Raw genomic sequence first — 27,685 nt, 5'->3', positions numbered from 1 at the left:
AAAAGAAAAATAAATAAGTGTTAAGAGGAAGTGGTTATAGATAACTTACTTTGAGACTAACACATACCTCTTGAACTGAAGCTTCCATCAGAGACAGCGGAGGAGGAACATATCCACCATCCTGTGCAATTTCCACTGGTTGATAAATAACCTCAGAAGGTTGCAGGTGTAAGAATGGAGCAGAAGAGGCAGGAGACTAAAACACAAAACCATACTTCTAATTAAAATCAGATTGGTTATTTCAATTAAAACAAATGACTTACCCAACACACGAGAGAAATATTGGTTTCACATTTTCCTAAAGTTGTTTTTCAGGGACAGCACAGAAGTATCTTAGCAACAAACTAGGAACTCTGGGTTGTTATAAATTCCAGTTGTGTAGATGTTATTAATAACTTTATCACTTATAAGTACTAAAATTTCTTAGCACTTTAGAATCTTATATATAAATTAAGATAATCATTAAGATCACAATTAAAGGTTGTAATAATATAACCTATAGTATTTAAATTGTCATAAACGTCTATTCTCGGCTTTCTGACTTCCCATGGAAGTGGGACATATCATTAAACAATCTTTTTGATGGTACACTATTTGTTATCAAAAGTTGGGAGATGGAATACTTATTTAGGAGCATAAATAAAACAAGCAAAATCTGAAGTAAAGCTAGAAAAATGCTAAATTTTCTAATAATACTAATAGTAAAAAGAAGTAAATTTTCATTTCAGTTTACATAGCGCTCACTTATTCATAAAATGCTTTCACTTACATGATCTCATTTGACCATCACAAAAATCATGTGAGAAAACTTTCAACAGTATAGTATCATTACTTCCACTTTGCAAATGAGGAAGCTGAGAAATAAAGTGAGTAAATGAATTGCCAAATGTATCACAGTTAATAAATACAAGAGGAAGGTCTCAAATCTAGTTCTCCTGACTTAAATATTCAGGCAGTCTTCACAAAAACAAGGAAAAAATTTAATATTTACCTGAGGAACACCCCACTGCCACTGACCTGGTAGACACTGTGCAGGGGCCTAAAATGAAAAAAAAAACACCCACCCAGATTATAAACAAGGGTTAAAACTGAATATCAACATGCGATAGTATGAAGCTGGACCCCTACACCTCAAACCATATACAAAAATTAACTCAAAATGGAACAAAGATCTAAATGTAAGAGCTAAAACTATAAAACTCTTATAAGAAAACATAGGTGCAAATCTTTGTGACTTTGAACCAGGTAATTAGAAAAATTATGACCTCAAAAGCACAAGCAACAAAAGAAAAAAAGGATAAACTGGATTTCATCAACCTGAAAAACTTTTGTGCTTCAGAAGACACCATCAAGGAGGTGAAAATAAACCCACAATATTGGAGAAAATATTTACAAATTATAAGAAACTTATAAGATTGTAAGAATCTGATAAGAAACTTGTATCTACAATATACAAAGAACCCTTATAACTCAATAGTAAAAAGTAAGTAACCCAATATAAAAACTGGTAAAGGATATGAATAGACATTTTCTCAAAGAAGATATACAAAAATGGCCAATAAGCATATAAAAGATATTCAACATCATTAGCCTTGGGCTGTGGAAATCAAAACTACACTGTGATATCACTTCACATACACAAGGAGGGCTATAATCAAAAAGGTAGATAATAAGTGTTGGCAAGGATGTGGAGAAATTAGAACCCTCATAAACTGCTGGTGGGAGTGTAAAATGGTGCAGCCTTTGGAAAGTATGACACTTCCTTAAAAGGTTAAACACAGAGATACCATATGACTCAGCAATTCTACTCCTAGGTATAAGATCTTAGAGAAATGAAAACGTATGTCCACACAAAAATCTGTACATGAATGTTCATAGCAGCATTATTTGTAAAAGCTGAAAAGTGGAAACAACCCAAATGTCCATCAATGTAAGACAGATACACAAAATGCGGTATATATCCAAATAATGTCCAGAACAGGCAAATCTATAAAGACAGAAAGTATATTACTGGTTGCCTAGGACTGGGAGGAGGCGTAAGGGGAATACCTACAAATGGGTAAGCTTTTTTTTTTGGTGGTATGGTTGCATAGCTCTGTGAATTTAGTAAAAACCACTCTGTTGTACACTTTGAAAAGATAAATTGTATGGTATGTGAATTATATCTAAATAAAGCTGTTATTTAAAAAAAAAGAGGGTCAAATTACTTAAGGTACTTATTGTAAGATGATAATATAGAACATAGACTTATTATTTCTTAAATTAGTTGTATTATTCCTTAATAATAAATGTTTTACTTTTAACTTATTCTCCACATTTAAAAAGGCTTTTTTTAATTATTAAAGTAAAAAAACAGAAAAAAAGAAGATCCCATGAATCTACCATCTAAACTGTTAATTTCATGCTGACCACATCAATTTCTAATGGATTACATCACTGTGTTATAATGATGACCAAGATAACGTGAGGTCTATGTTCTGTATACCATATTAAAAAAGGCAGGATAATGTATAATCTCTTAAGATAATATTTTAATAAAAAATCTGAAATAAAATGACATATATGTAGATTTGTTAGATAAATAAAATCACTATCTACTTATGAAGTAAGAAATACAAAGGAGATAAATACTGATTGAACCAGGCATTATCTGATTTGACTAACAAAAATTTCTGTTTTGCTTGCTAAAGGATGCTGCTTATTTATTATTTTTTTGTAAATTTAAAAAATTTTTATTGGGGTATAGTTGTTTTACAATATTGTGTTAGTTTCTCCTGTACAGTGAAGTGAAGCAGAGTTCCCTGTGCTATACAGCAGGTTCTCACTATTTATCTATTTTATATTGACTAACAAAAATTGATAAAACTATCAATCTCAGAATTTGTAAAAAAAAAGAGCAAGGGAAGATATTATCAGAGTGGCAATTTTTAGGGCAGAATGATGATGAATAAATATATAACTGTAAAGAAATATGTGAAGTGAAATTATTTCTTACATTGCAAAATACTATGTTACAAATTGGTACAAAAATCTTTCCCGAGTATATCTAGGTAATATACTTCCAATTTTATAATTTGTGCCAAGTGGAAAACCAGAGCCAAAGTATAAAATTAAATTGTATCAGAGTTCTATTCAGAATACGTCTATGTCATGTATGTATATATGTAATCAATTAATGAAGGAGGAGCTGGTCTCCACAAGGTGCAAGCAGAAAGAAAGCAACTTTAGTCTTTCTCATCCCTGGCACTTTAAAAGCATTGTGTTGAAGCTAGTGGTTACCAGTGGTGAGAGGGACAGGGGGAGGGGCAAAATAAAGGTAGGGGGTTAAAAGGTACAAACTACTATGTATAAAATAAATAAGCTATAAGGATATATTGTACAGTACAGGGAATATAGCCAATATTTTATAATAACTATAAATGGAGTATAATCTATAAAAAATTTGACTCACTATGTTGTACACCTGAAGCTAATATAATCTTGTAAATCAACTATATTTCAACAAAAATAAACTTTTCAAAGGGTAAAACAAACAAACAAACAAATAAAAACCACTGTGTTGAGCTGTTTTTCCTTGCCCCTGGATAAAAATTAGGATAGATCACTGTTTGGCGTGTGGCAGATTGCAAATGCTGACACTCTGGTTAGGTACTTTGTTCCTTTGGTGATCTCCCTGCTGAGAACTTCTGACTGCAATTCTAGACCTTGATTCTAGGACTCTACTTCACACAGATATTTTTCTCTCCTGGGGTCACCTTAAAGTCTTTTGGAAAGAGTCTCTTCTGTGAGGTTCATATCTTGCTCTTGGGAAACATAAACCTTTGCTGCTGTGAGACGTGCAGCACATTCCTACCGTAGCCTTCTCTTCTGGCTCTGCCTCCATAGACCACTCCAGCTTCTTCTTCAGGCTTTTTTTTTAAGGAGAGGTCACGCCCAAGTGATACTGTCTCACAAATTTCAGGGGACAAATATTAAACTCTCTTAGTCATTCTCTGAAGTCACCTTCACTTGGTTGAGGAGAATGGGAAATGCCATAGCACTCTAACAACTCTCTTGTTAAAAAGCCCTCATTACCAATCTCCCTTTTTAACCTCATGCTTTCACATGCTCCAGGTGGGCAATAAGCTAAGGGTCCCAAAACTGGTTTCACAACTTTTGGCTTGTCATGTTAAATGCCCTGGTACTTAATGTTGTCTTTGAGGCCTCTCAAAAGTTTGAATTAGGAATAGTCACACAACATATATACTTTATTTATTTTTAATTTTGGCTGTGTTGGGCCTTTGTTGCTGCACCCGGGTTTTCTCTCGTTGCGGCAAGCGTGGGCTACTCTTCATTGCAGTGCACGGGCTTCTCATTGCGGTGACTTTTCTGGTTGCGGAGCACAGGCTCTAGGTGTGCAGGCTTCAGTAGTTGCAGCACGCAGGCTCAGTAGTTGTGGTGCGTGGGCTCTGGAGCACAGGCTCAGTAGTTGTGGCACTTGGGCTTAGTTGCTATGCGGCATGTGGGATCTTTCCAGACCAGGGATCGAACCCGTATCCCCTGAATTGGCAGGCAGATTCTCAACCACTGCACCACCAGGGAAGTCCCTACATATATACTTTAAATAAATGCCATTAAGTTACTTTCATTTTTACTAAGTGAATGAAACACTTTAGATAATTTTATATTTAGCATAGTAACAGAATTGAAAAATAAGTGACCTCCCCAAAACCTAGTCTAACACTAAAAATAATTCCAGTAACCGTAACATTTCATGTGGGTCTATTTTAAAAGTCTAAAATGAAAAAAACCCCCCCAGAAATAAAGTCTCTTCCACTAGTTCAAAGGTATAAAGGAATGCGATATTATTTGTGAATGCTACAGACAAGAAGTTGGCAAACGTTTTCTGTAAAGGGCCAGAGGGTAAATATTTTAAGCTTTGCAGGCCGTATATCTCTGTTGCAACTACTTAACTCTGCCACTGCAGCACAAAAGCAGCCACAGACAATATGTAAACAAATATGGCTGTGTTCCAATTACACTTTATCTACAAAACACCAAAATGGTCTGGCATTAGAGTTCACTTACCCTCAGTCTCCCACAAGAATTAATGAAAAGAGTGTTGGTTAACTAAAAGGGACTGTCATAATATAAACCATAATATATTATTTATTCTAATATATACTTATTAAACTGACATAATGGTCACAGTAGCATTAAACAAATATCAGCTTGTGGTCCAACATCTTTATCTAACTTAGGGAATTATTTCTATGCTAACCAGGGGAGCAAAACTGACCTCATTACATTTGATAAAAGGAAGTAAACAGTCCATCTTCTTGTATGACATTGTTTAGATCCCTCATCAAAAAAGAATGCCACTGTTATCAAGGCTTAACTACCTCTTTTTAATTACGAGAGTATTTGCATGAGAAAGATTAAAATGAAACTTACTCAAAAAAGGACAAAGTATCAAAGATCTTCATTGTAATTTAATGTTTACCTGGTAGTGATTTGCAGGTTGCTGATAAACGGGCTGAGCTGCCATCACAGTGGAACTAGATATAGAACGTGACTATAAGAGGAAAGAAAAAGAAAAATTATTTTAGGCAAGATTCTTTAAAATAGTTTATAATGAAATTTATCTCACATTGTTACCTAAACCCAGTCAACTTACGGTTTATGATTGGAAATGTCATTTTTCCACCTCTTATTGATATTATTACAACTCCACTTTAAGTCTATTGAAATTATCACAGTATTTCTACTTCCATGTGGTTTCATTTCCATAGTAATGCTAAAACAACCACCAGAAAAGTTGCTTTTAGTCCAAATATTATGAAAATACAGTTGTAAGAGAATGTTTAGAGGAAAAATGGCAGCTGGACTTAAGGTGACACTGCCTATTTCCATTGTGGAGACCAGCAGTAGATAATGTTTACATAGCATTTAGAACTGAATGAATAATCATATCTGATTTTGCCACTAATTTCCCATTATTTATGAATAATCAACATCCTATTCCTTTGTTATACATTTAATTAAAGCAAATACATTATTTATTGAAGAATTTGTTAAATTCTATTTTATCATTTTGATATTTAAATGAGATAGTCATCCAATAAATTTACAGGTGATTTATTACGTCTTAAAAAAGTACATGTAACACTTGATTATTCAAATGGAGTAAACCCCAAAATAGGCTATTTATTTATTTATTATTATTTTAAAAATTTATTTTTGGCTGCGTTGGGTCTTCGTTGTTGCACGTGGGCTTTCTCTAGTTGCGGCCAGCAGGGGCCACTCTTCGCTGCGGTGAGCGGGCTTCTCATTACAGTGGCTTCTCTTTGTTGCGGAGCATGGGCTCTAGGCACGTGGGCCTCAGTAGGTGTGGCACGTGGGGTCAGTAGTTGTGGCGCACGGGCTTAGATACTCTGCGGCATGTGGTATCTTCCCAGACCAGGGCTTGAACCCCTGTCCCCTGCATCGGCAGGCGGATTCTTAACCACTGTGCCACCAGGGAAGTCCCAAAATAGGTTATTTAAAATCAGATCATTAGAAAAACAGGCAAATTGTATTACAAAATAGGTAAAATAGGCTTTAATGATAGCAATTAAAATTCAGTTTCTAACATGGGATCTAATTTGCATTGTTTTGTTTTAATGTTCACCCCTCCCCCCAAAACTGAAGAAAAGTATCATAGTTTTGCATAATTTTCAGACTATCATGTGCTAATAAAATTGTACCACAGATTAACATTAGAAAATAATAATGTAATTTATATTAATAGATTAAAGGAGGAAAAAATGATAATCTAAGCAGATACAGAAATTGCATTGTTAAAATTCAATACCCTTTCATGATAAAAACTCTTAGTAAACAGAATAAAAAGTAACTTCCTTAATTGACTTCGGGCAATAATTCTCAACCAGGTGCGACTCTGCCCACCCCCCACCCCCGCCAGGAAACATTTGGTAATATTTTGGTTTTCATAAATGTAGGGAGGCTAGGATACTGCTAAAAACCCTGCAATGTACAGCACAGTCTCCCACAAAAAAGAATCAGTTATCTGGCCCAAAATGTCAATAGTGCTGAGGTGGAGAAACCTTGGTTAAGGTTAAGAGTATCTTAACATATATATGTAGGTTTTGGAAGATACTCATAAAGCTTAACAGTGAGTTACTGAACTTATTTCTTTTTTTAAGAAGAAGTGTCATATAAATACTGTAGCAGAGACATTGCCAGTCAAAAACTTGATGAGAAAAAATGAGAAACAGAAGAGCAGAAAGAAACAGAAGTATTCTGAGTCCTAAATGATCGCCTATATGAGAGTTTGGGAGGGTTACTGATAAAATATCAACATTTACAAATCAAAAGCATTACTACACACCAGTCACAATCTATTAGGAAGTGTGATTAAAAAAATACATGATTCATAAAAGCAACAAGAACTACAGAGTACCTAAGAATAAATCAAACAAAAGATACGCCAAACTTTTTTTACAGAGAAAGAAAATTTTATTGATGGATGGAAACTCTAAATCATGTTTATGAATGGGAAAATTCAGTATTATGCCTAAATGTCCCAAGTTAATCTATATATTTAATGCAATTCTAACAAAAACTAAGGTTTTTCACAGAGCTGAACAAGCTGAATTATGAAACTTATATTTATAAAAGCAAAGACTTAAGGATAGATGAGGGACTCTTAAAGAACCGAGTAAGACTATGGCCCTATCAGATTTTAAGACTTATTATAAAGCAACAGGAATTAAAACAGAATTGGGCAGGGCAAACAAATACACCAATGGAACATAACAGAGAGCCCAGAAAGAGACTCCACACACAGAAACTCAGCATTTGACAGAGGATTCATTTCAAAACAGTGGAAGAGGATGGATTAGTCAACATGTAAACTGCAGATTTAGAATCTAGATGTGAAAAACAGCAACAGCATAGTATTTTTTTTAAAAAAACACTAAAAGCTGAAACCATAAAACATTAATACATCTATCAATATTAAAACAAAAAACTTGTGTATCACAAAAAATACCATAAAGTTAATGGACAAGCCACAAATTAAAACATATTTACAACCCATAGAACTCATATAATGAACTCAAGAAAAAGATAACAATCCCAACAGAAAAAATGGGCAAAAGAAATGAAGAGGCAGCTCATAGAAGAAACTGAAATGGCAAATAAATATATGAAAATATGTTTAATCTTACCACTGACTAGGCAAATGAAAGGTAAAACAAGATACCATTTCATAATAATATTGGCAAAAATACAAAAATCTAGTAAATTAAAGGACTGGCAGATTATGGAGAAATTGAAGCTCTCATAAACTGTTATCTAACCTTTATACTGGTACACTTTAAAAAGATATTTGGGAACATTTAGTCAAAGATGTGTATAGTCTATAAAGGTGAAATTCTACTTGTACATGTATGTCATAGCCTAGACCAATGTCGGAGAACACAAAAATCTTCCAGTGGTGCATGAGCATGAATAGGTTTAAGAGTATTAATTTTCAGATATTTCATATGGTCTCCTTTCTGATTTGATCTGTCTGTGAATGTATCTGTGTACAATGGATTCTTCTTTTCAAAACTCCCCTTTTACAACACTTTTCCCCTTCACTATGAAAGGCACACTCTCACTCATTCTGGATCTTGCTATAATGCTTTGTTCTGGAATGTATACATTAACAGAGCATCAAACAAACAGACAATTCAAAAAGGCAATGCCCTTGAGAAACAGGAAAGAGCAAAGCAAAAAGAGTTTGTATAAGAAATATTAAGGGGAAGATGGTACCTTATTTCATATCCAGGGAACAAAATAAATTACAAGATGGTCACAGGGATACATATTAATTCATTTATTTGAACTTAAAAATAGAGTCAGAAAAAAAAATAGAGTCAGAATTTTCTAATAGAGTAAGTTTTATTTGATTGGTTAATTTTATTTGGTTGACTAGTTTTGTTAACTGAATTATAGAGCAGGCATTTTCCATTTTTTTTTCTTTTTTTTATTGTGAGATATTTGACATATGACATTATCCTAGTTTCAGGTGCATAACATAATGACTATGTGTATATATATATATATATATATATATATATATATATAAAGAATGAATGATAACCACAATGAGTCTAGTTAACATCCATCACTACATGTGGGACATTTTCCAGTCTTAAATGAAATCTATAGCTACAGACTTTTATAAAATATATATCTAAAGCAAACCTACAATATATAATATGTCTAAATTATTTAAAATTATGGTAAATTTTAGATTTCAACTTAAAAATGAGAGTATTCATAATTTTTCAAAAATATTTTAGAGGATATATAAGCAAAAAACTTTGAAGATTACTGTCCTAGACAAACTCTCACACAATATATACAAAATCTAGATGTTCAATTTAGTCTGCTTAAAAAAATTTTATACTTTGTTTATTATTTATTTACTGTTATGCAACTTGCAACTTTTCTAAGTGGGGTAATGTATTATAATAAATAATTGTATTTATTATATTTGTATATTCAATATATTATAATCATAAACAATATATTAATTATATTTATAGAATTATATTCATACATATATATTCTTCACTCTCAGACCTACTAAATGTAGATCAGTAGGGGTTGGTTCTGCCCATTTTTTAAAAAAATTTTTTGAATTTTATTTTTTTATACAGCACTTTCTTATTAGTCATCAATTTTATACACATCAGTGTATACATGTCAATCCCAATTGCCCAATTCAGCACACCACCATCCCCACCCCCCCGTGGCTTTCCCCCCTTGATGTCCATATGTTTGTTCTCTACATCTGTGTCTCAACTTCTGCCCTGCAAACCGGTTCATCTGTACCATTTTTCTAGGTTCCACATACATGCGTTAATATACAATATTTGTTTTTCTCTTTCTGACTTACTTCACTCTGTATGACAGTCTCTAGATCCATCCAGGTCTCAACAAATGAATCAATTTCGTTCCTTTTTATGGCTGAGTAATATTCCATTGTATATATGTACCACATATTCTTTATCCATTTGTTGGTTGATGGGCATTTAGGTTGCTTCCATGACCTGTCTATTGTAAATAGTGCTGTAAGGAACATTGGGGTGCATGTGTCTTTTTGAATTATGGTTTTCTCTGGGTATATTCCCAGTAGCGGGATTGCTGGATCATATGGTAATTTTATTTTTAGTTTTTTTAAGGAACCTCCATACTGTTCTCCATAGTGGCTGTATCATTTTACATTCCCACCAACAGTGCAAGAGGGTTCCGTTTTCTCCACACCCTCTCCAGCATTTGTTGTTTGTAGATTTTCTGATGATGCCCATTCTAACTGGTGTGAGGTGATAGATACCTCATTGTACTTTTGATTTGCATTTCTCTAATAATTAGTGATGTTGAGCAGCTTTCATGTGCTTCTTGGCCATCTGTATGTCTTCTTTGGAGAAATGTCTATTTAGGTCTTCTGCCCATTTTTGTTCAGAAAAAAACCAAAACAAAACTCCACATGTGATTCTCTGAACTTGTGGAATATGACCATAGAATGTACCCCAAGAAAGCTCCAAACGGATTAAAGACTTAAATATAAAGTAAAATGAAATCATGGAATAACTAGCAGAAAGTAAATCTGATTAGTTGTCAGATCCCTAGTGGGGTAAAATTTTAAGTGATGAAGTAAAATGAAAAAATTAATTGATTCAGTTATAAAACTTTTAAACTCAGAAAGAATGAAAAAGATTAAATAATACTGTATAAAATTTATATATAAAATGATGAAGTTTTGATTGTATATTGTCATGCAAATTGATTAGAATAAAAAATAGGACCTCGATGGTTAAATTTTAAAAAATCACAAGCAATTTACAAAGAGTACATGCAATATCAAAACTGCATTGAAAATACTTCATCTTACTAAATTTTTTTATTGACGTATAGTTGATTTACAATGTTGTGTTAGTTCCAGGTGTACAGCAAAGTGATTCAGTTATGCATATATATATAACTGTTTTTTCTGAATCTTTTCCCTTAGAGGTTATTACAAAATATTGAGTATAGTTTCCTCAATGTAGCCTTGATTGTAGAAAAAAACTTACAATGTCCCTCAATAGGGGAATATACACTCATACAATGGAATATTATAAAAAATTTAAATAAATGAACTAGATATGCTAGGATCAACATGGTTTAATCTCAAAAACATAATGTTGACTAGGAAAACCAGATTATTTATATGGTGTTTAAAAACCACCTAAAGCAATACTATGTATCTATTGTTTAAGAATCTCTACATCTGTAGTAAAAACATATAAAATGGACAGAAAAGATACTCTGGTTAACCTCTAAGGAGGAAAAGAGGGTAAGATAATTGGGGCAAGGAGACTTTACTTGAATTTGTCATATTTTATTCCCCCTATTAAAAGAACTTAAGTAAATATGGTAAAATGTTAACCTCTATTAAATTTGAGTGGTAGCTACATGGCTGTCATTATTTGTAATTGTCTGTGGTTGAAATATTTCAGAAATAAAAAATTTAATAGTAATAGATGGAAACCCTTCTAAAATGAAATTACTTACAGGCCAAGGTGGTGGGACAGAAGTTACCTCTGGAGTATGAAAATAAGCAACACCATTATGATAAGTGTAAGGATATCCAGTTGAAGTTGTTAGATACATTGTTCCAGCAGCTGGCATTACACTGGAACCTAAAACAAAGTGTAAATAGTAATAACTGAAATGTTCAGTTTGACATTTAAAAATGTAATTTCTGAACAATGGAAGATGTTTATCTTAACACATATATATAGTTACAGTAAAAATTGAATGTTATAAGTTCTTTAAAAAATTCCATATGTTAAAGTATCTTTGAAATATATATTTTCAAACTCACTACCTTAGAGCTTTTGTTAGCTTAAGGTAAATGAAAGAAAAAGAAACAAGTTTAATAAGGAATACTAAAAATTCACCAATTCAGATTTTAATACTAGTATAATGAAACACAAAACTTAACAATTGAGGTTATTATCAGCAAAGTCATTATTTTTACAAATATAAATTACATACAATTTAGAGTTTCCTGAAGACTATAGACACTGTAGTGAAGTTCCTAAGATCTTAGTAAGACTGTCTATTTGTAAAAGGCCAAAGAAAATGGAGGCAGTGAAATCAGACAACATTCTACTTTCCTCAAGACACTTGTTCCACCTTACAAATTCTTTGGATCTACTATCAGCAAGCCCTCACTCATGCTATGACTATATTTTATTCTCTAGTCTCCCTTTGCTACAACTGCTGCTATTACAAACATGACCACAGACCTTTCTGTTGCTAATTTTGGGTCCTCATCTCTTTTCCTAGGTGAAAGTTATATATACCCCTCCCCCAAAAATTAAAAAAAAATTCTTTTTTGTCAGGAGAAGACTTTAAAAATTTTATATGCCAAGTTAGATTTAAGTACTTGACCAACAGGTTATATAAATTACTGAACTGGCAATCCTCCTTCCACTATACTAGTGCTTCTCAAAATTTAAAATTCATTATAATAACCTAGACAGCTTATTAAAATACAAATTCCAGGTCTTTCAAGAGATTTTGATTCAGGAGGCCTGGGATAGGGCCTGAGGAACTGCATTTCGACAGATTCCAAGTGAAGTGTTGGTGGCTGCAAACCACACTGTAGGCAGCACTGGCCTGCCACTCTAAATAGCAGTACTACTTCTCAGCTTTTATATTTTCACCACATTTTATCTAGTATTGTTATAGCATATTTTAGTGGTTCTTAATCCAATGCTTCTGAGAATCTGATGAAAGACACAGACCCTTTTCTCAAAAATACATATATTCAAACAAAATTTTGCACGCAATTCAGAAGGTCTATGGATTCCCCTCCAAAGATCATCAAGGAACCACAGGTTCATCTGTTAAATAAATAAATTTTGAGTGTTTACTATTACAGGGTATTGAACTAGGCCCTAGTGATACAGCCAAAAAGAAAAAAGAAAAAAATTGGGCATGCCATGGCCTCTATCTTCATAGAAGTTAGGTTCTGGTAAGGAAGATAGTCATTAGCTAATTACACAATTAATTAAATACAATTTTGATAAAGACATGAAGAGGTAGTATAGGGTACAATGGTGAACATTTCAAATATATATATATATATGTATATATGTAGCATCTGTGAGGAAATGACATTTGTTTTGGGCTGAGCTTTAAAGAACGAATGGGATGGCAAAGATCACTCTAGGTAAAGAAAATAGTATATCAGGAACACGGTTATGTTCTGAAACTGAGGGAAGGCTAGATGGCTAAAGCATGGAAAGAAAAGAGAAGGACAGCTCGAAATAAGCAGAGAATAACATGATAAGATGTGCACTTCTGAAAGATCACTCTGGCTGCCTTGTGTGTGATAGGTTGGAAGGTAGCATGACTGGATTCAGAGAGACCAGTTAGGAGGCTTTTCTAGAAATTAAGGCAAGCAAAGTGGGTAGCTGGGTCTAGAATATTGGTAATGGAGATGGAAAAGAAGTGATAGATTTGAAAAAAAATGAGATAAGAATCCCTTATATTTTGTAAATATATCTTTAATACTTATTCTTTCTTTGTAGAAAAGTAAAAATAGCTTTGGAGTCAAACTGTCCTGGATTTGAAGGCTAGTGCTACCATTTGGTTAAGTTATTTAACCCCATACTTCTCAAATTTGGGCCTAGCATGGTTATGTCAGGAAATATGAAAAGGCACAGGCTGAACATGGTGATCTTCTTACAGAATCAGTCTTATTCAAACAATTATTTTTAGGAAACATTTTAATAAACAATAGTGTTATAGAACAGAATCCAAATTGCACATGAAGTTTTATATAAACCATGAGACTTTAAAGACAGTTTAAAGAAAATTAAAGAATTTAAAGAAAATTTATAATTCTGGTATGGTGCCATTGGGTTAAGACCCACAACATGACCAGATTAACTTTCCCCTACATTTAAGATTATTTCAGCAGAAATGTTTCTAAAACAATGACTTTACCTTTATAAGCTGAATTTTCTATTTACAAAAATAGAACTAATAATACCTCACAGATTGCTGTAAAGATTAAATGAAATAAATGAAAACCCATAACATTGACCCTTGTGCTGAATAGTTCTTAAATAACTATACATCTGTTTGAAAGCATTCAGCATATTGCTGATTTATGTTCTATTTTTAGCAACTTGTGGGTCATAATATGAACATTACTAGTTGTTCCTACTAATGGTGATAATGGGCTAAAGAACTGCTATTACATGTTATAGCTTAACTCTTGCAACTAACAATAGTAGTCTGAAAATATTCAGCATTCTGCCATATTTACTGCATTCCATTTTGGAGTATCAACTTACTAAGGACACTTCAGTTATCTTCTAAATTAACAAATACTAAGTCAAAATTAAACTTGATATCTGTTAACTTCTAAGTCAAAAACAGAACAGTCCAAATGAGCACAATCTATTAATTTGTTAACAGATGTACAATATCCACCTAATGATTTAAACATCCCAGTAGACACTAGGACACAGCTAAGGAAGAATAAAAAATTGAGTTACAATTTTTATGCAAAGTTTCTCCTTCTAGCCAAAGATTCTGTTGGAGATTTTAATAAATATTATAGGTAAAAGTTAACTGTAAAGATGTCTAACTTAATAAATGGGAAGAGTGGGAAAAAAAGAGTAGAGTCGAAAGCATTACCAAAATTTGAGGAAGGCATCTAATTTAGCCAATTCCTAAAGCTTTAGGGATTGTTTCCTCTGTTAATTATGATACATGTGGTTGGGTTACAGTATGTACCATACAACCAGAGTTTCTGATATTTGTTCTATATTTTCACTTTCTGTAATTTTACTCTAATTTTAAATTACTTTGTTAATTAGAAAATTTTCTAAATAGTAATTAACTACTTTTAATTTCTTTTGTAATTTTAAACTATATTTTTATCATAAAAGATTTTTCCTTTAAAGATGTAACTATATGGAATATAGTTAAACATCATTATTTATATAAATTTTGCCTAGCCCCCCCCACCCTGCAAACTAATATATTTTAATTTGTGGTAAGAAATATTCATTTGACCACCAACTTCACTAAATTTACTTTACTAAATGAAAGAAAGCTGATATTTTAATGAAGTTCTATTAAAACTCTAATATTTCAAAAAAGAACCATGCAAAAATACTGAAAAATACATTAGCTCTCAATACATACGAGGGATCCCTACTTGTTGTTTTCTTATTGCTGGACCAATGTTCAGTTTCTTGTCCTTGTAATTAAGTTTTTCAGCCTAAAATAAGAAAAAATGAATTATTTTATTATCATTCTTTGAAAGTGGCAAGGCATAGTGGAAAGGGCAAAGTCTTTGTATTTAAATAGATCTGGGTGTGAATCTTGGTTCCAGTGCTCTGACCTTAATTCCTCACCTGACAATTTACTAGTTATTAGTGTATGTGAGCAGAGAGGTGAAAAATTTGAGTCGCCTTGCACACGTGGTCCCAGCTAAGGTCAAACACGGTGACACTGTTTTCTTTTTCCATCTTTTATACTGTAAACAATTGTCCTTTTCATGTTCTATTTAGTGTCATGTTTTTCACATTTTTGTGACTTATGTTGGTATTTTTGCTATTTAAAATGGCCCTCAAGTGTAGTGCTGAAGTGCTTGCTAGTGTTCCTAAGTGCAAAAAGTCTGTCATGTGACTTAATGGAGAAAATATGTGCTAGCTGGGTTTAATTCAGGCATAAGTTATAGTGCTGTTGGCCACGAGTTCAGTGTTAATGAATCAAAAATATAAATTAAATATAATATCTTTAAACAGAAGCACCCATAGGACAAAGTTACGTATTGACTGGCTGATGAAAATATTGTGAGCAGAAGCTTGTGGGAACCTAGCCCTGTGTTCTTCTAGGTGCAGCACTTCAATATTTGCTAATTCAGTGTTTGTGGTGATTTTATAGAACACACCATTACAAATAATGAGAATCGACTGCATATGACTTAAATACAATTTAAATAAAATTTTTTCCTAAAAAATTTAAATGTTACAGTTGCCAAATTTAAAGTTATTATATATTGAACTGCAGGCTATAGACTTTTTCTATGAGTGCTCTTAGTTTATATAAAGTTTTTCAGAGGCGGGAAATAATCTCAGATAACCTCACTCTAGGAATCTACATTTGTAGTGTTTTTTAGGAATTCAAAGTGCTATTAACACTTCAGGAAAGATACATCCTTAAATTCTTAGTTTAAGCAAATAAAGTGAAAAATTATATTACAACTTCACAACCATACTTACATAATTATTTGGAATTTGTTTTTCTGCAGATAAAGTTTCTCTTTAATCTTTTTTTCTTAATTCATTTTTTTGGAGACCAATGTCAATCTTAAGATGCAAAGAAGATAAAATTTTTTTTTTTTTTTTAGCAATCAATCATTGTACTGGAACCCTACTATTATTAAATTAATACCTTAAAGGATTAGTTTCAGAGAAAGAAGTTCTAAAAATTAAGTTAAATACACCAAAATATCTTACCTCTTGTAAAATTTTTTGTGCATCTTCTTGTGTTTCAAAAGTGACAAAGCCATACCTAAATAAATGCATTAATTATTATCTTAGAACATTACATTGGAATATATTAAGATTAATTTTTTTTTTTTAAGAATGGCCCATTGTGGGGGACTTCCCTGGCAGTCCAGCGGTTAAGCCTCTGCACTCCCAATGCAGGGGGCATGGGTTCGATCCCTGGTTGGGGAACATCCCACATGCCTCAAGGAGCAGCCAGAAAAAGAAAAAAAACAAAAAAGAAAGAATGGGCCATGGTAGGAGTGAACATTTTTCCTTGGTGCACCAGTATGCAAAACTTAGGAGAATCATTCACAGCTTATCACTGTCACCTCCTCTTAAAGGGAGGGGCCTAAAAGAAAAAAAACAACTCCGGGGATCTTGAAACAGTTTCAGACCTGAGCTGTAAGTAAGGCAGGAAAGCATGAGAGATTTGTATTCTGGTTTACAAATTGGGATGCAATAAATTTCAGTCCAGAGCACTAATCTCCTTTTAAAATGATAAAAGTTTGGTTTAAATAGAAATCAAAGTAGAAAAAAACCTTTAACAATTTAAAAGTTTCAACATAATAAAATTTTTTATGTTGGTAAATGAGTATACAAACATATTATTTACTATTATCAGCATACATAAACTGATAATGCAACTATTAGTATATTTCCCAAATAAAATTAATTAAAAATATGTACAACCCAGACTTTATATATGCTTTTTCATATATACTTGTTACCTTCAGAGTATAAATCATATGATCAAGACACAAATACACAATGTATGCCATGTCCAAAAAGCCAAAATAGGTAGAAAAAAAGGAATGAAAGAAATAAAAAGTATATCCCCCGAAAATGTAATCTCTATTTGCATAACTTAAGGAAACTGTTCTGAGTAGTGCTAAACTATTATTTTCCTCAATTCATAATTACTATTATATAATTATGTATTGTGTAATTAGTAAACATTTACTGTTTCTTCAATTCATAATTGCTGTATTATATATGAATTTTCTTTTTTAACAAAGGAATTTCTTTTTTTCTATTTGCCCAAACATTAAACAACGGCTAAAGAAATATTTTTACGTTATTATTAGTTTTTTTTTTTTGGTAGAACACATATACCACCCAGTGGAAAAAGCATAAAATACAGTCTACATTTCTATGTGTGTTTTTCAATGATTAAAAAATGTATATTACAAATTCTATAATAAAATAAATAAATAAATAAATAAAATAAAATAAAATAAAATAAAATAAAAGAGGTACAATCTCACTTCATCCTAATATTGATTGTCAGTCTCAGGAAATATCTCATTTGTTTAAAAATAACCTCTGCAGGATCTCATCTCTTCCAAAGTGTCCACCTGTCATACTTACATGTAGTTTCCCACTAATATAATTTTCCCTCTACCTTATTGGTCCCTTCTTTTATGCCTATAAGTATGTATATATTGTCTTTTTTTCAAGAAAACAAACATAATCCTTCATCGATTTCTTTAACTTTGCAGTCAAACTTCTTAAGCGAGTACCCTATGCAAACTACCGTTTTCTTCTCTGGTATTTGGCTTTTGAATATACCAATCCACTGAAACAGCTCTAAGGGCACTAGACAGTTCTAGACAAATCCTACTGCTTTTTTCCGTTAATTTTCATTCTCCTTGATTTGGCAATTAAAAATCATTCTCATTAAGAGTTATATTTCTCAGATTAGTCCCCTAATTAGGTCTTTGAGGCACAACCTATGGACATTCTTTTGTGTCAGCCTTTTTCAAGTAAAGTTCTCTCTAGTCTAAAGCAGGTATACAATTCCAAAAATATCAGATTCCTTTAGCTTCTGGTTCCTTGGCTACTGGACAAGAGCTACTTGACATTAAGTGCTTATTACCGAACAATGAATGGTCCCTCAGCCTTTGCAAGAATAACTTTCCAATAAATTAAGGAATATTATAGTGTTACTATTCCTCCAAAATACACAAACACACACACACTGAAATCAAAAGGTAGGAGGAAAGAAGAAGGCATGAAACTCTCTTTTAAAAAATGGAACCAAAGTAAATTAGTATACAAAACCTAGTAATCCAATAAAAATACAATTGTCAATTCCATGTACTATCCATAGTGATACTAACCCTTTGGGCACTCCAGCTCTGTCATTTACAATCTTCACTTCTTTTACAGACCCATACTGGGAAAAAAATTTTCTTAAATCATTTTCATTTGTCTAATGGTATAAAAAGAAAACACACAAAAACCATTTTAATTGATAAAAGATGAAACAACTCTTATGCTTGGTTTGGAGACACAAAAGGTAACATAAATAACAATATGGATGTAAGAATGCCTCTCATCATAGAAACAGTGCATGAAACCACTAGGTTATTAAAATCAATATGAATACTTTGCTTTATGCAGAGTTGTTAATACTATGTCATAAAATATTACACTGCAATAAAATATTTTAAGCTGAATTTTTAAAAAACTACAAAGAAAGTTCACTATTTAAAGGAATTCTTGTTCTCTAGTTAGCCAGTTTTTAATAAAATTGTACTAGGCATGGCTATAACTATACTAAGGGCATACTACTATTGGTTCTTGTGATTCAGAGAGGCCCACAGTCATAGCAGTGGAACTAGGTTATGCTGGCCTATACCAGTCACTCTATTTTAATCAGCAGAGTCCCCAGGAAAAGTAAGGTCTTAGGAAGGAAATATATTTCCAAAAGTACCTGAACTCAATTTGTGATAACAACAGAGAGGCTACAAGATTTAAAGTTTTTAGATGCTTTATCTGTACTCAATATACATGTCAGCTAAATACAGACATTATGATGATATGCAAAAAAAATTGAGTCATAATTAGACTATCATGTAGAAGATGCCTACAAAGATAGTTTGGCATATCTGGTTTTAATTGAAATAGTCTCATAATAGACCCATATCACCTTTCTCTAGAGTATTCACACAAAATTCATTGCAATTTCATTTTCTGGTTCAGCTATAAGTGTTTGCCCCCAAGAGGAACTTTAAATATCCATAGAAAAAATTTTTCTTTATATATTTAGGAAAAGACATGCCTAACAGCAGAGCAATATTTCTTGAGTTCCACTGCTACCTCACTACTTACTGGTTTTTAGTTGGTAACCTAAAGCCTGCTAAACTGGATGATGACAAATACTGAGTTAATCTGAGAATAACTGACTGCCTCATTTCAATAAACACAAAATGGAATCAACGTCAGAATAAGGTTTCTATTAGAGACTTGAAAACAAATTAATTCAAACTATTCTCTGATAGAAAAATCACTAGCTCAATTTTGCAGCTCCATTTCTTTGCTGAAAAGTAGAGACAGAAAGTCAAGATGATTAAATATTAAAAAGGATGGGCTGTAGGGTTCTAAAAAGAAGAATTTTGAAAAGTTTGAGACTGCTTGCTACTATGGTAAACTACTTACTTGCTGGAAATTACCTATGGTTTTGCGAAAGGTATAAGTATGAGGGAGAGAACCCTAGCGGTTATGTTAAAGCTATGACTGTATTGTAACAATGGCTCCCAAAGTTCATATTGTAGCTGATTGGCTTCAATAAAAACCTACACTAACCTAGCCATATAAATTATCACATTTATTGATTATTTATTTAAAAGTATACTAAGCTAATATAATATAAATTCTGAACAAGAATATTCAACTTGAATATTTCTGGTCAGCTATTAATATTTGCTACAGAAACAAATTTTTTTAAAAAAATAAGCATTTCATAAGAAATTATTTTCCTTAATTTATTTTTAGTGAACCAATCACATACTTGCTTAAGACTCACAGTTTTGACAAATACATTAAGTGTAACATTTATCTTGAGCAGGAAAAAAGTAATTCCATACAAATTGTGAGAGATTGATCATTGGAAGATAGCAAGTATTAAATGTCAAATATCATACCCTAATTGCACAAGTTTTTTTTTTTTTTTTATTAAGACAACTCTCCCTGAAATTTCCAGTATGTAATATGGAAGCTTGGAAATCCTTCGATATATCCACTTGGAAGTAAGAGTGTTCCTAAATTATCCATGCTTGCCTTTCCTGTAGGTGTTTAACTACCACCACCCACATGGGGGTGCTGCAAAACATCTCACAAAACTATGCCTCTCTGAAAGAGTGAAATGGCTATTACATTGTTTAAACATATTACTGTTAAAATGCTTTATTCTGACTAGGACACAGGCCTTTTTTAGTGATCAAATTCTAAATTAGGTGATAGAAAGCAACCTGCAAAAGATAGAAGTCTAGGAAGTTACTCAGGAGCCTAAGATGAAAGTTGGGATAAAGAAACAGGATTTCATAAAACTGCTGTGTTTTTGTTTTCTTTCTCCTTAATTGAGTCTTCTTTTGAAAATTATAGTCACTCATTATTTGGGCTATTAGAGTGTTATGTAAAAAAGTATAATTAGTGTGGTATGGTGAAATAAAGCATGTGGAGATATGAGTCAGAAAAATAGAATTCTAGTTTTCACTTTGTCACTAAGTAGCTAGGAGCTTATAGATATGTCAGTGAGCCTCAATTTCCTTGTATGTGAAATTGGACAATTATATATACTCTATTTAACCTACATTGTTGTTGAAAAGATTCTTTGTATTAAGACAATTTGAAACCTACTAATCATTATGCAAATAGCAAATATGTTATTTTTAAAGTTGCAGGAAGAAACAATTTCTGAGAAATAAAACACTTCTAATACAAAGAATACACTATGTTGCATGCATAATTAGGTACCTTAAGGTCGATTCCTCCTACAAAGATGCGATTAGGGACCACTGTTCCATATCTTGGGGCACTTGTTGGGTTATTCAAAGGCACAGGTGACACAGGATTAGGGGATGGAGATAATGAATCTGTTTGCATCTGATTCGATGTTTGCTGTAAAATAAAATTCTTTTAAACTCTTAGTACTGGGTATAAGTTTTGATGCAGGATGAAAGCATATATCCTTCAAAAAGATAAGTCATTGACAAAATGTAGTATTTCAGACTTTAATTTTATGCTAATATTATGAAGATTATAATTAGAGCTAATAACTTTTGGGGGCAACAAAAATATAAGAAATGTAGAATTCATTCCTCTACAGAGACGATCTTAAATCTTAAATATATTATTTAAATATACATATGTTAGTTATTATTAACTGTACTATTTAAATATTATAAGCATTAAGAAGGAATATTAAACTCAAAAAGAAGTTTGAAAAAGAGAAGAATAACCCTGGACAGCTAGGAGCTGGCCTGGCACAACCAACTAGGCCCTGGTGTTAGGAGTTGGCCGGGAACTCACAGCTAGGCTGTGGTGTTCTCTTGTTAAGAGAACACCAACATCGGGCAAGGCTCCTCTGTGATTGTGATGGATGAAGATAAAAACAAGATCACTCCATAATCATATCTGTACATTGACAAAAACAAAAGCATTACCCAAACCACAAGAATGACCAAATGTCCTTCTATCCTGCCTGATAAGACTGCTCCTTTTTTTAACAATCACAGCTTTAGCTTCAATCTATTTTTCTTGTCTCCTAGGTAAGAATTAACATACCCAATTATAGAATTACTCCCACCTCCTGACAACACGTATTTCAGAGTAAAGCTTTCTTCATTAAACCCTCTCTAAAAAGTGCTTAATATAAGCTTAAATCCTATAATAAGTTCTTCTAACACTTTGCTGAGAGGCCGCATGGTGTATGTTCTTCTTTGTTGTTAATTCAGAAGATCCAACTTTAATAAACTGCAGGTGTATTTGTGGTAGTCTTTGGCTAAAGGGCATTGACAAGTAAACAGACTCCAACACAAGTTCACGGTTTTTCAACTCTAAAGTCAAATTTTTAAAATGCACTTGGCAATTGGAAAAGTGGACCGATTTAGTAAAAAAAAAAAAAAAAAATTGTATACCTATAACTCATAGGTATAAATTTTTATACTAAAATTTTTATACTAATTTTTTCTTCATGCTAAAGAATTGAGTTCTTATGTTCACAATTCTAAGTCAGGGGACCTAATTTAGATTCTAATAAATATATATTAACATATACACCTTCGCACAATGGCAAGATAGTAGACTCCTCAGGTACACCTGAAAAAAAACAAGGCTTGAGAATAGAATTTTAAAGAGAAACTAATTTAAGAACTTGCTAATTATTCTCCTTCTGGGAACACGAAACAGACTTTTGAGACCCTAAATGAGTGCTTCAAAAAGATTGGAGTTGATGATTTAGATTCTCTGAAAAACAAATTCATGAAAATGAATTTCCAACTTAGATAATGGAGTTGTTCTTTTTCACATTTGCTCTCCTTTCACTTCATTGGCCAATAAAACCATAATCCCTAAATTAATCTCTGCAAGATGTACAGAGAAATGGCTAGGCCAGTAGTGACTATGGGGCTATAGGCTGGACCTTATGGGCTCTATTCTCCATCTAGTCTTAAGGGGGAAAAACACTCCCTAGTAAGGGAGTTCATAAAAACATCTCTTAAACCACAGAGTCATCATATTTAATAATTGCTATGTTGTAGTTGCCAATTAAAGAAACTGGGAATCCTAAAAGCATCCTCCCTGGGCATCTGGACGTTATTTGTAACTTCAGTCACTTTACTTGTAAGACATAGTGCCCAGACTGGATGATTCTGGGATGCTTAGTTTTACTTTTCAAGTGTGGATTTGTATTGCTAGAGATAATAGAACAGCTCTGGTAGATACCATCTTTTCTCTCTGCTGGGTTACAGAATGTAGTCATTACCTATTTGCAAAGTTAAAAAAAAATCAATCTTCATGAAATTCTCTTCTTAAAAACAAAATGAATTCAATGGATGACCTCTTTTGTTCCAAATTTGTTTAAATAAAAGTCAACTCCATTAGTTTTCATTAAGAGAGGACTGACTTGAATGGAAGAGAACAGAGTGCTTTATTTCCAATCTTGAGAAATCAGTTAAATGACACCGAGGAAGGAAAAACATGAACTTTTTACATATCACTCACTTCATTCTTCATTTTCTAAGACTCCTGTTCTATTGTGGGTTCCAACTGTTTTATTTTTCTCCTTACCACTTACCAACATGTAATACCATGTAATTTATTTATTATGTTTGTTGTCTGTCTCTTTCCACTATAATGTAATGTTCAAGAAGGAAGAGGGTTTTGCCTGTTTTGTTCACCACAGCATCTAAAGTAGGGACCATATATAGCACATGTTCAATAAATATTTGTTGAACGAATGAATAAATGAGTAATTTCTTCCTGCTCACGATATGCCAACCCTTAGGTTGTGGGCTGAAGACTACAATATGAATAATAGCCTAGAAAATATTTTAATCTTGGTAGTAACAAGGCTCAGGTAGAGACAATCTTTAAGTTCCTCAGAGAAGGTTAGCGATTCACTGAGTTAATTAAGAAAGCCTCAAATTCTACTGGCAATAATTTTGCAAACGTATGAAAAGCACTTAGATTGGTGCTGTTTTGGGGTTAGAAGTAAGGGTCCTTAGTAAAACTTCTAGTACTAGTTTATTTAAAATTTCCCCCAAAGTAATGTGCCCCCACTGCCTCCTCCCCTCTAAAATTAACCTCGAAATCTATCATCTACTTTGCCAACAAAGACAACAGGAAAAGGGCGGTCTAACCGTCGCAGTTACGGCCTCCGTACTCCTTCCCCTCCGAAGCCAGCAAGCTGAGGCGGTGGGGGAAATGGCTGAGGCGACAACTCCCTTGGGTTCTCTCGGGTCATCATGAACTTGATCACTGTCTCGAGGATCCACCCCCTCCCCACCAAAGTGCGGGAGGGAAAAGAAAGCTAGCCAGCGAGAAATTTTGCCCTGCAAACCCGCCAGCAGCAGTGGCGGGAACCCTCAACGGCACCGACCCCGACGCCTGCCTAGTGTGCAGCCTGCCCTGCGAGCCTCGCATGGCGCTCGTTGATTGGCTGCTGGCGGGCGCCGCGCGGGGCGGGGCGGCACGTTGCCGCAGCCCCTCGGGCCTAAGCGGTCTCCCGCCCCTCCCCAGCCCAGCCCTGTCTGGCTTGGGCGCGCACCTGGTGCTAGAGGTTCCGGTCCGACCTGGGCTAGAGGTTCCGGTCCGACCTGCCGCTACCCAGCCCCGCCCCCGACCCCCGCCAGGTCTCTCGGGCCTTCTGGTCCCCAATGACCAGTCGAGGAGAGGAGGCGTCAGTCGCCAGGGCAACGCCTCAGGGGGGCGGCTGGGCGGAGTCCGGTGGGAGTGGGCGTCAAAGACGCGCGAGCCTAATTTCGGCGGGAAAGCTGTTTCTCTAGCCTGGGCCCGGCCTGGTGCACAGGGCCCAGCCACCCACCGCCTCCCGGTCGCTGCCGAGGTCTCCCAGCCCGTCTACACCCCGTCCAGGCCCGGTGGCCGCACCTTCCCGACCCCACGACACAACCCGACGGGGCCTGCAGGCGGGCCGCTCTTCGTCGCAGTCGATGGGGCTCCATGACCACGTTACTTCCCGACAAAATCGCAGGCTCTAGACTCGCCCTTCCAGCCCCTCACAGACGGAGTCCACATTTCTCCTTCTCCCCACTACCCCGGGGCCCAGGACTCCGGGCCATGACCGCCGTACTCACTGCCCCGGACTTGGTCTCCATCCTCCTCTCTGTTCTTCAAAAGCCAGGGGGAAAGGAACAGAAACCTAAGGTTTGAAAGCACCTTCGCACCCAGGAAGCAGCACCACGTTTCCCGACGGAGACTCTCTCCCACTGGCGGCGACGGCGTTGGTGGCAGTTGCAGGGCCGGAGACTCGGACCCGGGTCTTGAACCTGCCACCCCGGGGGGTGAGGAGGGACAGGCGGCGTCGCCTAGGGCGGTGGACTGCGGTGCGGGCGGGTTTCGGCGGTGGCCCGTGGTCGCCGAGCTGGGCCGTCTCAGGGGCAGAGCGTACAGCAGGTCGGGGCGGGCGTGGAGTGTGCGGAGCGAGGGCTCCCTTCTGGAGCCACTCTCGCCTGTTTTCGGACGGCTGGGGAGGAGAGAGCGAACGATTATGCAGAGTTCCATGCACCGCACGCCTTTCACGCCTTTCCTTCTCCTCTTTGGAGAAAAGTTGGCCTCTGGGACTGGTGGGTTTCGAGAGGTGGAGGTGACCTCAGGCTTTACTAAGGTGCAAGAAGCCTGTTGAGGGGCGACTTCGGAAGGCTGGTGCGGGGCGAGGAGGCCAGTTTGCAGAGTCAAAGTGTGACTCCCTGGGGCCTGACGCGCCAAACTCGGAGGCTCCGGAGAAGCCTCGGACGCCGCGCCGCACCGCACCTGTTGTCGCCGTCACTCATCCCAGCCGAGCGGGCGGGGCGGCGCGGGAGGCTTGTCCGGGGCCCGCCGCGCCGCGCAGTCCGGGCTCCGGCGCCCGCCCCAGGCCCGCGCCCGCTGAGCACTGCCCGGCCGCCGCACAGCCTGGGGAGCCGGCCCGCGACAGAGCCACCCGCGCGCCCGAGGGGTGAGGACTGTGCCACTTGGCTGGAGTGGCTCTAGCCTCCTTGGGATCTCCTTTGGAAGAAGACTGCTTCGTAAAATATATTGCCAGAAGGTAGCTGCGATTTATTTACATATCTTGCCGATATCACATATTTTATGTATATAAAATATATAACCAATTTCTAAATAATTACAACTAGGTTAACTTCTGTAATAATGATGATGATTATGGCTACCATTTATCAAGGCCTCACTTTGGTGCCAGGCACAGTGCTTTACAATCAGTATCATTTAATCATTTCATTTTTACAGCAACCCTTCAAATAGATGCTCCTGTTATCTTCATATTACAGGTGAGCAAATGGAAATATGGAGGTTAAGTAATTTGGTCAAGTTCTAAAGCTATAGATGTAACCCGGGTGTCTCTCTGACAGCAGGTCATGATCTTAACCATTTTGACATATATTTTTAAAGAATTAACAACAACGACTGTTAAAAGTTACCTCAGTAATAACTTTCGTACTCTCTATTATAAAAGTTTGTTTTTTTTACTTTCAAGATAGTTAAAAATTATTATGTATTTAATTTTTAATCTGTTCAAACATTAGCTCTTCATATTATTTACCACAAATAAAATGGGAAACGTAATTATTTTCATTGAATACAGTTCAGCTAAAGCATCCTAATATACATTTGTGCATACAATTTAAGCTCAATTTCTCAGGTTTTAGTTTCTTTGGAAACAGAGACTATAAACCTATTAAAACTAAAACTCATGTTTCAAAGCAGAGTAATTTTGCTGTTCAATACCATTAGAACTGATCTTCTTTGGGCATTTTTTTCCAGTAGTAATGATGGGTTTAAGTAGATATTACTGACATCTCTTTTGTCCAAGTCTTTTTTGACTAAAAACACTTATTTTTCAACACTGTATTCACCATACTAGGTGTTCAGTCTGTGACACACAATTTAATCGACACAATTTAGGGAACACTGACTGTATATTTCAAGACCCGTGTTGGGTGCTAGGGGGCTATACTGTATTTGCAGTATGGTAATTCTCTGTTCTCCTTCTAAGTCTTTTAATCCTTAAAGCAAAACGTTTTTTTTGTTTTAAAACTTGCATAAAACATGTAGAATTATACAATTCAACGTAGTACACGTTTATAGAGTTCCTATTATGTTCAGTACATAATACTATATGCAGTGAGAGATAAGAAGATGAACAAGATCAAATCTCTGTCCTTGACGTGTTTTTAATCTAAAAAGAAAAGAAAAGACTAATTACTCAAAATAATTACATCTAAATTGCTTATAATAAATAGGATACATACAAAATAGGGTAAGTGGTACGTGAACTATGATCAAAGGCCTGTGGGAGTACAGAGAACAGCACTGTGGAGCACAGTGTCCAGGGCTGGGTAAGGGCACCGTCAAAGCTGAAATGCTGGTGTGAGTGGGAAGGTGAGAAAAGAAATTGATCTGCCATGTACCCAGCAGTGGGCAAAACACATAAATTTTTAAAAAAAAATTTTTATATTTTATCTTATTTTTTTATACAGCAGGTTCTTATTAGTCATCAGTTTTATACACATCAGCGTATACATGTCAATCCCAATCGCCCAATTCATCACACCACCACCACCACC

At 35.0% G+C, this 27,685-nt stretch overlaps 1 protein-coding gene across 1 annotated transcript in view; it reads right to left on the bottom strand.

The window, feature by feature from the left end:
- BOLL (boule RNA binding protein) overlaps positions 1–24,348 on the bottom strand; it is a 77,012-nt gene extending 52,664 nt beyond the window's left edge. Inside the window, exons 1-9 of the mRNA XM_022567332.3 lie at positions 24,245–24,348; positions 21,360–21,503; positions 18,722–18,813; positions 16,569–16,623; positions 15,250–15,325; positions 11,590–11,717; positions 5,483–5,554; positions 992–1,039; positions 68–196 (exon numbers count right to left, since the gene is read on the bottom strand). Of these exons, the coding sequence (XP_022423040.2) occupies positions 68–196; positions 992–1,039; positions 5,483–5,554; positions 11,590–11,717; positions 15,250–15,325; positions 16,569–16,623; positions 18,722–18,813; positions 21,360–21,488 (729 nt within the window). The 5' untranslated portion in view covers positions 21,489–21,503; positions 24,245–24,348. The remainder of the gene's footprint in view (positions 1–67; positions 197–991; positions 1,040–5,482; positions 5,555–11,589; positions 11,718–15,249; positions 15,326–16,568; positions 16,624–18,721; positions 18,814–21,359; positions 21,504–24,244) is intronic.
- Positions 24,349–27,685: the final 3,337 nt, after the last annotated feature.

This window comes from Delphinapterus leucas, chromosome 8 (assembly GCF_059928025.1).
Source record: "Delphinapterus leucas isolate spDelLeu-1000000601 "Yukka" chromosome 8, BTC_Dleu_Yukka2, whole genome shotgun sequence".
Taxonomy (NCBI): Eukaryota; Metazoa; Chordata; class Mammalia; order Artiodactyla; family Monodontidae; genus Delphinapterus; species Delphinapterus leucas.
This window is presented reverse-complemented; position numbering and strand designations above follow the sequence as displayed.